Here is a 10,677-nt window from a genome sequence, read left to right on the forward strand (position 1 = left end):
TTGAACTTTCAATTTCTCTTTATTGACAACATCAAGGAAGAAACTATATTCTGACAACTGCCTAGTTCGATACCATGTTTGACAGAAAAGGTAGTTCGATCCCATGTTTGACAGAATAAGGGGTGACAGAAAAGGTAGTTCATAATTGTAGGTGGCTTGGGAGTTATTTACTGCTCTTCTTCTGCACAAGATTGATGACGGAGAACTGAAGCCTATTCTATATAAACCATGCAGGATTGGACCAGAAGAAACAGATGAATTGCTTGCCACAGCAGGACACATGCAAACACACGGCACGGCTACATACGGATTCCACCCACCCTTGCATAGCTTATTTCAACTCAATGCATTAGATGGTGAGAGAAATGAACACACAAAAATGTGGTAAAATTTTCCTTACCTTATTTTGTTTCATTTCCTGCTATTCATCCATTAAAGAAAATTAAACCTCAACGGAAGGAGTTTGATTTCGATACATTACTAAATATCATATTTGAAACAAATAAAAAGTACGTCAAGAGTAGTATGCAACATTTCCTATCAAAAGAAGAATAATTTCAATCAGTGCGATGCATCAAGTGCATATGTTTTGCTCAAACCCCACAGATTCTGTTGGCAAATAACCCAAGTGTTCCTAAAGTTGCTCTTTCCGGATTAAATAATTTGCAGGGAATGCCCCTGCAGGAAATTTGCTGGAGCATAGTCAACCTTTTTAATGCACGTATATGTACCTCATGGACGGTAGAAATTTTGAATTTTAGTAACCTAAATCCATTGATCCATTGAGCTTCTGATATATCTGGACCAACCTTTACTTGCTATCTGTGAAGTCGGCATCGATCACATCATCATTATCAGCTCCCTTGGAAGATGTTCCTGCAGAATCAGCATCAGCTCCAGGAGCTGGACCAGCACCAGTCGCACCTGGTTGGTTGTATAGTGACTGACCAAGCTGCATCACCTCCTGGTTCAGAGCAGCCATTGCATCCTTCATACCCTGTGTTGATTCGTTTGCAACTGCATCTTTGAGATCCTTGAGCTTTGCATCAACCTTCTCCTTGACCGCAGCAGGCACCTTATCTTCCAGGTCCTTGAGTTGTTTCTCAGTCTGGTAAATAACAGACTCAGACTGGTTCTTTGTGTCAATGACATCCCTCTTCTCCTTGTCTTCTTTGGCAAACTTCTCAGCTTCATTAACCATTCTTTCCACCTGTATACATTCACATAGTTGCAATTGGAGAATTAAGTTCGAGAATCAAGTCAACTGGAAATAAACACTAGAAAATAAGTATGGAAACAGATTTAGATCATTCCTCTTGATCAAAATAAATCTCCATAATATACAAAGCATGATAAGAAAAGGTTAAAATGTAAGAGAAAAGCTTATCCCACCTCGTCGCTAGGTAAAGTACTAGCCCCAGTAATGGTGATATCTTGTTTCTTTCCAGTGCCCTTGTCCACAGCAGTGACAGACAGGATTCCATTGGCATCGATGTCAAACTTGACTTCGATTTGAGGAACCCCTCGTGGTGCTGGAGGGATCCCATCAAGACGGAAACTGCCGAGCGACTTGTTGTCTCGCACAAACTCTCTTTCTCCCTGAAGAACATTTATCTCAACGCTTGTCTGACCATCTGCTGCTGTAGAGAAGACTTCTGATTTGGATGTTGGCAATGTTGTGTTCCTCGGAATAATCTTTGTCATGACCCCACCCAATGTCTCCAAACCAATGGACAACGGTGTGACATCAAGAAGCACAATATCACTGACATCCCCAGACAATACTCCTGCCTGCAAAATACACGTGCAAAAAGCAATGAGTGAAGTCTTATTTTATGCCACAAAGTCTTCAATCTTCATTAGTTTATATATTTATCGTTTGTGTTCATGAGATGTTAATCAATCTTTTATGTCCTCTTTTTATTTTCAAACAATCACGCTTAATTAAAAAAACAATTATTGCTAAAAGTAGATATGATACAAATTTGCATGGTCAAATATAATGGTTTTCTAATCCAGACCTGCACTGCAGCACCAAGAGCAACAACCTCATCAGGATTGACAGTGACATTAGGATCCTTCCCAGTCATCTTCTTCACAAGTTCCTGAACTGCTGGGATACGAGTTGACCCACCAACAAGGATTACCTCATCTAAATCCTTAAATGAGAGTTTTGCATCTTTCAATGCATTATTAACAGGGGTTCTTAGCCTATAAGACATGAATGCAAGTATAAGAGAAGATATTAAGTATCAAACTATCAATTGAAAACAGAAATGAAACATGCAAATATGTTACCAAACACAGAACTACCAGATATCTTTAATAACCAAATCAAGAAAAAAAATGCTAATCGTAAAGTATAATAATTTGTCCTCTTCTATCATAAGAATCTGAAAGAAGCTTTACTTTAGTGTATTTAAATTGCCTTGCTATATATTGACATCGAGTAATAAAGATTTGACAAACCTGTCAAGAAGATCTGAACAAAGTTCCTCAAATTTGGCTCTTGTAATTGTTGTCTCTATATGTTTGGGACCATCAGCAGTCGCCGTGATAAAAGGTAAACTAGCAAAAGATCAAGATCACAATCAGATTGGAACGGTGTATCTAGACAGAAATAATAAAGTAGAAGCAACAGAAACTCACCTAATGTTTGTTTGAGTCAAGGAGGACAACTCCATCTTAGCCTTTTCAGCAGTTTCAGTTAATCTCTGAAGGGCTTGTTTGTCTTTCAAAAGATCAATTCCTTCATCTCTCTTGAAGTCAGAAGCAAGCCAGTCAACAATTCTCTGATCAAAACAACTTTTACTTTAGTACTAAGAAAAATTGAAAATGACCATCAAAATCAATGAATTGTCATGAATCATGCTTCAGAGAAACCTTCGAAATTAAAGATTTGGAGATGTAATCTTAGCAACAGGAAAAGAATTAATGGAATAGTTAAAGATGAATTGGCAAATCCTAAGAGCTTTAGATATCATGAATTTATTATTCCACAAAAAGGAGATATCAATATGATAAACAATGAGAGATGAGGTCAGGCTTTTGGAGTCTTGTCATGCCCCCTCCCTCACTCACTCAATCCAAATCACCACACCACATAAAAAAAGGAGGGAAAAAAAAGGCTAAAAGGACCATATCTCACGGACTAAAGTGTTTTGTTGTTAGAATGTAGAACATAATATATTAATGTAGTAGAAATGAGAATGCTAAGATGAGTGTATACTTAATAGAATGGATTAAAAAAAACTTACCAATAATCAAGAGCAATTAAATGTAGCTTCAATTAGACAATTAAAGAGTGAAAATATGTTAGGATGGTATTAATATGTCCAAAAATTACTCAAAATTCTATAGTTATAAGAGTTGAATTTCTTAGAGTGAGTTTTAGGCAATAGAGAGAGGACAGAGAAATTATTAGCCAATATAAAGATATAATTTGATTAATTTACAAACTAGTAGAATAGTGATATGATCATGTATAGAACTCATTAGAGGAATAAAATTCTTATAGTCAATCTCAAATAATCAAGACAAATATGGTCAGTTAATGATAATTCATAAATCACTATTGGCAAACATATTTATCTCAAGATGCATCTATGGTTCACAAATTCAAAATAAAAGTTGGCAAGTGCCAACTGCTATGTGGAAGATTCTGATCCAATGTTGCCTATGCCATTCTATAAAAATACATGACATCAAAACTTTATGCGCCAAAACACAAACACATATTCCCAAAGCAGTACAGTGAATGATTAAAAAATAGTTAAATTAAATTTAACAAGAACAGGCTACTAGAATGTGCCAGTTCAGTACTAATAAAAGAAGAGCAGAGACGTATAATTACAAGAACCAGAAGAGTCTGAATATGCTTGACTATGACTATAATAGAGCATTTGGTCATCAACGATGCCAACTTTTCCAAGGGATAACTAGTAGTGTTATACAAAGGAAGTAATAAAAGTTAAACAGTTTAAAGATTTGTGCAATTAGATGCAGACAAAGTTCCATAGGAAACAAGATATCCTTCCTCAAAGGCTTGAGAGTCGAGACTAAAGGACAAAAGAGTCAATTGTGATATCCTATCCTAAAACATTGTCCGATATACATGGCCTAATGTAGAAAAGCTGGTCACCTTTCATTTCTTGTTTATGATGTGGAGCATTATATACTTGTATAAAGTCATATGTGTAACAATAAAACAGACATGCAACTAAATGGTCTCATTTGCCTAGATAGGATTGAGAATTATTGTTAATGTTTACATTATAAAATGAGCATGTCCACTGGCTTCCACAAGGATTAGAGGGTAAAGTTCCCACAAGAAGCATCCAGATGACCTAATACCATCAACTAGACTAAGTTTCCTTTGCATTATGAAAAAAGAAAAGAAAAGAGATTTGCTTACTTTTTAATTTCGCCAATTTCTCATTATCTCATTTTTGTCTGTTTTTCTAAATGATGTTTACCAAATTCAAATCCCCCCCAAGTGCATCCGCATGGGAAAAGGATATTATCATTAGTAGTAGTATTTGGAGTAAATAAAAACAAGTTTCAAATTTTTGCTCTTGGGATAATGCCATATTTTTTTATTATGTTCAAAACAAATATATACACTTTGATACATTTCATTATTAGGAACCATGTGGGTAGTACAAATGCAGTATAAACACTTTTGAAGATAGAATTTCTAAGCATCAAATAGGATAAAAATGTTCCTAGCATAAAAGGTAGCAAAAAACTACTGGATGAAATATTTATAACTGGGCACATCTCAAACGATGGTCTGAAAAAATATATATATTAGCAGATATCAAATGAATAGAGGTAAAGCAACCACACATCATATTATAACTTTATAAGTAGGCAAATGGCAAGAAGTATGAGATTCGTTTTGAAATATATGTAAAAAAAACAAGGTCATTCATGAATGTGTGAAGAACAAACGCAAAGTTTTTCGTGTTGGAAAACCAACCTTGTCAAAATCGTCACCACCAAGATGTGTGTCCCCAGATGTTGAAAGCACCTCAAAAACACCATCTCCAACCTCTAGAACTGCAATGGATTGGGGTAAACTGATGTTAGGATAAACTGAGAAGTGGGAAAAGATGCATGAATCACATAGACAGCAAGAAACATGATCACCATTGGGGAAGAACGAAATGATAGCCAAACTATTTTACATGAAAAGAACAATAATGTAAGCACAGTAGTGGATGTTGGTGATATTAGGTCCACAACCAATTTGCATGACTGCAGATACAATTTTGGTGATAAAAAAAAGCATCTCATTTTTCCACAACTTGGAATGATTGGTTCATGAATTACACTAAATAGGAAATGTGTCAGAAAGGACCCTATCAATTTCACATTTTTGTCAATTTAATTGATATGAATCACATTCCTAGGATTTTTTTTTTTCTGTTTCCATTTGTGTCATAGGAAATTAATAACACAATCCACCCTGCACAGGATTTTAAATATCATCAAATGTCTCAAATAGGCAACACATGTAGCATCAATGAAAATGTTAAGATAGATGTGTGGAGTTATTACAAAAACAAAATAATAATGCTAATATACAAGAGCAGTTATTTATAACTCTAAAAGATGATAAAATGGCATAACATAAATTTCAATGCTTTGAACATGTTCAAAGACAACCAAATGATTTTGTTGTAAAAAGACTTATCCAAATGAAGTGGAGATATCAGAGGTAAAGAAAAAACAAATAAAATGCAATCAGTCAATATACTAAAAATGAATTAACTGATTTGATATTTAGGATATAGCTTGGCATATAGCTCAATAAAGGGGTAAAATTCATCCAATCAGGTTGAGAGAAATGCAACTTGGTGATGATGATAATCCCTCAAATCACATGAACCATGAATGTCAAATCGTGGATTTGATATACCTCTTATCAAACTCCATAGTATGGAAAACAGAAACTCCAATACCAAATGAGACAAAGATTCAGTATCTTCTCACAACAAGCATGCTTGTAACACATTCAACCGCCATTGAACTCATGTATTCTTTCTTCAATACCTTTGTAATCACCCAACAGGTGCTATGCCTATGCTAATGTTTAGCCAAATTATCACATACACAACTTTAAAGAAGTTATCCTTTTCATTTGTAGGTTACCATAATTAACTTTCACAAAAAAAAAAGTAATAGCAAAATCCTACACTTCCATACAATAGTTACTGAATAATACATTTCAGATTTGGACTAACTAAAATAAACTAGCATAGTAAGTTGAGGACTACGACATCGCACTGGCAAGGTGAAACTGGACGGATGAACAAGCTTCAATAACTTGTTAATTGATTCATATCATGAGAAGTAATAAACATACAGATATTAATGACTAGAGTCTGAAATTCTAATAGTTTTTTTTCATCTTTATCATGAAAAGTGAGGTTTTCAAGAGGTTCTCAGAATCGCTTTAAGTAGTCAAAATATGTGCACACCACTAATAAGCCAATACTGAAGTACAAGACTAAAATGCCATGAGAAAAATATAAACGAATTCCTGAAGATGAAATTAGATAAACAACAGAGAATAAGATAGACTTGAATAAGCCAAGTTACCTGAAACATCGAAAGTGCCACCACCCAAATCAAATACCAGGATAGTTTCATTGTTCTTCTTTTCAAATCCATAAGCCAATGATGCAGCTGTTGGCTCATTAATGATACGAAGGACCTCTAAACCAGCAATACGCCCAGCATCCTTTGTAGCTGTCCTTTGAGAGTCATTGAAGTAAGCAGGAACAGTAACCACGGCTTTTGTAACCTTATCATTCAAAAACTTGGATGCATCATCCACGAGCTTTCTTAAAACCTGAGAAAGGGTTAAAAAAAAGGAGACTTCAATAATAAAGGCCAAAATAACAAATGAAAGCCTAATCTAAGCTAGCACCATCAGCAATTATGTAGCCATTATTTTAATCGCTAATACTTGCAAAGATGGTGAGATTCATTCAATGATCAACATTTTGATAATTTGACGTGTATGATCCTTTCAAAGGATCCCTACATTACAAACGAGTTACAACCTTCTTTTTTTTTAACTAATACTTCACATGAAAGACAACATTCAAATAATTCTTCAAAACAGGGCATAATAAATCACCTGAGCTGAGATCTCTTCAGCAGCAAACTGTTTTCCGATGGCAGGGCAATCAAGCTTGACATTTCCATTCTCATCTCTCAAGACCCGATAAGAGACTTGCTTCGACTCTTCGTCCACTTCCAACATCTTCCGTCCAATGAACCTCTTCACTGAAAAAAATGTATTTTCGGGGTTGACAACTGCCTGGCGCTTGGCAATCTGCCCCACCAACCTATCTCCATTCTTCGAGTAGGCCACCACTGAGGGAGTCGTTCGCTGACCTTCAGCGTTGGTCACTATTGTCGGCTTGCCTCCCTCCATGGCGGCGACGGCCGAGTTAGTGGTGCCAAGATCGATCCCAACCACCTTCTCGCATACCACCTGCAAAGGCCTATATCCAGTCCCATGAGCCGGACGCCCTGAAGCGAGTCGAACTCCAGTCGGTCGGCGGAGGCCGAAGAAGAGGGAATTGGAAGAAGCAGGAAGGCGGGAGAACGGCAACTTAGAAGAGGGGAAGGCGCCGGAGGAGGAGCCTAGTACATGGATCTGCACCGACGAGGTCGCCATGGATGGTGAGATAACTGATGAGCCCTGAGTCGGCGAGGCGCAAACCCTAATCAAAAATACGAGAGGGTTGGCACGAGATCAGAAGAGATGAGGCGAGTTCTTATGGAAGCCGAGGCGAAGAGAGTTGACGTCGACGCGTGGAAGCTTATGGAAGGAATTCGAAGACGCATAGCGTACCTAGGCGATTCAAGTGGACGATCGAAATTGGAGGAGCACCAAGATCGAACGGTCATATTTATCCGATGTAACAGGGATCCGAATTCCATAGAAACATGTTTAGATTAGATCCCCTTTTTTAAAAATAAACAACTCTACTTCATGATGCTGACGGATCGTGTGGATCGGCATAAACCCTTATCACCGGCCTTCTTTCTCCGACGAGGCGCTGCCCCAATCTCTTTAGAACCCGACGCATTCGGATTTTCGATAAAACTTCGGCGATCTAGGATCTACAATCCACTCTGCAGTAAATCCATAGGCGACAACGGTGACGGCGGTGAGTCCCGAGACGGTGAGATCCAGTTTCAGCCATCACCGGACCACCATTGTCTCGAAGACTCCAAACGACCTCAACCTTCTCCATCACAATTCTCATTGGCCATCAACCGCTGTTGGCGACGGGGGACAGATGCACCCTTCTACCCATCTCCCTAAGTTTTAATCCTAGCCCTCAGGAAGGTACGCTTTCCTTTATTTTCTAGATGAATTGTGAATAGATGTCTCTGTTATGAACACGTAGCAGATCATTTTTATTTTATCTTATTTTTGTCCTTGTAGATAATCATTGAAAATATCGTCTTGAAATTCAATTTAATCCAGCTATCATTTCCATTTCTTGTATTGCGATTTTGCTTTTCCATGGCTACTTGATTTTCTCGTTGGAAGAATTTCACTAACAAAGATTGTATTTCCTTGCTTCCATAGTATTGCAAATTAGGAACAAATGTTTCCTCACGGGAACGCATGCTGATGGTAGATTATATAAACTGGATATGCCTTCCTAGATTTACCTGTATGGAGAATGATTTGCATTTTCCCTATATATGTTATCCTGTGGATTGTACGGGGAAGAGGATGATACGTATTGCAACACTCCCTTTAAATAACAGGACTTGCCATCTGCCACAGCCCACAGCAATGCCAACTAGATTCTTGAGGTATCTAATTATTGAATTCATATTTTATTTCAATCACAAATTTCTGGCTGACATTTTTTGTATTCTTTTTATCCTCCCATGAGTTGAAGTTTACAACTTTAACAATGGATATGTTTCATACATGTTGCTTGCAGGACTTGGGTTGGTCAAGGAAACCATTTCGTTTACCTGCCAATAGTATGAAATAGATACCGTGTGACTTTACCTGGTTTAGAGTGAATTTTATCACGCCATTAAAATATTTGTCTATGGAGATGTGAACTTTTGTATATAGGTGATCGAAGGGTCCTTCTTTCACATATTATACCATTTACATTCCATCATGTTCTCCTTATATGATGCATACCACATTCTTTATAGATTCTAGAGCAATAATGTTATGATCGGATGGTTATTTTCTTGTAGAACTTTCAAGTTGCAGGACATCTACAACGACTTGAGATCTTTTATTATTGTCCAATATTGAGTTCATTCAGGCAAATTAAGATGATTAGATGAAATAGTATAATTCAAGAGGTTCTCTCATTAAATAAAAAGAATTAGGTGGCAGTGGGAAAACTTCACAGGCTAATAGACTAGTCTCATACTTGAAACGCAATGGATTATTAATTGAATCATGGGGACTTCTTGATAGGAGTGCTTCTATTGGAGTATTGGTCAACTGGTATATGCCTATCTTGCAAATGTATGGGAACTGGATGACAGAGTAATACACTTGCTTTTTACTGCAAATCGCTGGAAGAAAAGATGTCACATGCATATTTATGAGCACTTTCCATAGATTTTTTTATATGTATCACTTGTCTTTGATTTTTACATGTATCACTTGTCTTTTGTAGCACAACTACACTCAATTGTCTTTGCTAGCAAGTTTGACGTATGTGTACATCTAAAACTAATTTGCCATTAAAAAAAATGACAGTCTGATGCACGAAGCTCCAGCTATACGGTCCCGGGGAAGGATCCATTGTACACAGCCTTACCCTACTTTTTTGCAAGAAGTTGTTTCTAGGATTCGAACCCGTGACCTTTTTGGTAACAAAATAACAACTTTACTATTGTGCTAATTTGCCATTAATATTGACAATATATTGTTGACGGTCATTCCATTGATATTATGAGTAAGATTGATTTTCTGGATTACTCTGTGTGCGTCATTTTTCTCAATTGATTTCACATTTGTTGTTGTTTTTTAATATTATTTTATTTTTACATTATTACTTATAAATCAAGGTATTAATTGATGGGAAGATATTTTTGCTGCACCCAGATAATTTTGGCTTAAGGCATCTTCTCCGTTGTTCTTTGAGGCAGTAACATTTCTACAATTGGTGTTATATATCATAGCCCATCGGTGTGACAGGAAAATGTCTCAGACAATGGTGACAATAACAACCAAGTCTTATTCCACTAAGTTAATTTACGAGATAAGTATTTTGCAGTAACTGATATCATTTATTGCCTTGGGATGTTTATGCTTCACTGGTCTTTGAGGCAGCAAAATTAGATTAAGGATTTTTTTTATGGATGCAATCTAAGTTAATTTTGTCAGCGAGAGCAATAATTCCACTTGTTCTTTGCTTGGTTTTAGTTTATGGAAACTGCTATACAACCTTTGATGCCAGTTGAAGTGCTCTTCAAATGGAACCGCTTTTTATTAATTTTTATTTTTACGTGAGTTATTTCAGATCCAATTCAAATAGAATTTATTCTTCTGGCTAGTAGACTGCATCTTTGTCTTTAAAATGAATTATGCAGTCAACATTTCTGGTTCACAATTGTTTTTTGAGAATATGCTGAAGTTGCTTTGATATGTTCACTTTG

At 36.5% G+C, this 10,677-nt stretch overlaps 1 protein-coding gene across 1 annotated transcript; it reads right to left on the bottom strand.

The window, feature by feature from the left end:
- Positions 1-442: 442 nt before the first annotated feature.
- LOC122017316 (stromal 70 kDa heat shock-related protein, chloroplastic-like) lies at positions 443-7,781 on the bottom strand. Its single transcript, XM_042574900.1, has 8 exons — positions 7,151-7,781; positions 6,607-6,859; positions 4,982-5,061; positions 2,650-2,792; positions 2,470-2,568; positions 2,022-2,211; positions 1,393-1,791; positions 443-1,210 (listed from the first exon to the last, which is right to left on the bottom strand). The coding sequence occupies exons 1-8, from the start codon at positions 7,694-7,696 to the stop codon at positions 812-814; spliced, it is 2,109 nt and encodes a 702-aa protein (XP_042430834.1). The 5' UTR covers positions 7,697-7,781; the 3' UTR covers positions 443-811.
- Positions 7,782-10,677: the final 2,896 nt, after the last annotated feature.

This window comes from Zingiber officinale, chromosome 1A (genome assembly GCF_018446385.1).
Source record: "Zingiber officinale cultivar Zhangliang chromosome 1A, Zo_v1.1, whole genome shotgun sequence".
Lineage (NCBI taxonomy): Eukaryota > Viridiplantae > Streptophyta > Magnoliopsida > Zingiberales > Zingiberaceae > Zingiber > Zingiber officinale.

Coding starts and splice junctions, on each gene's coding strand:
- LOC122017316 (XM_042574900.1), bottom strand. CDS start 7,696: ATGGCGACCTCGTCGGTGCAGATCCATGTACTAGGCTCCTCCTCCGGC. Junction 5,062..6,606: donor TGGCACTTTCGATGTTTCAG/GTAACTTGGCTT, acceptor AATCCATTGCAG/TTCTAGAGGTTGGAGATGGT. Junction 1,211..1,392: donor GTACTTTACCTAGCGACGAG/GTGGGATAAGCT, acceptor GAATGTATACAG/GTGGAAAGAATGGTTAATGA.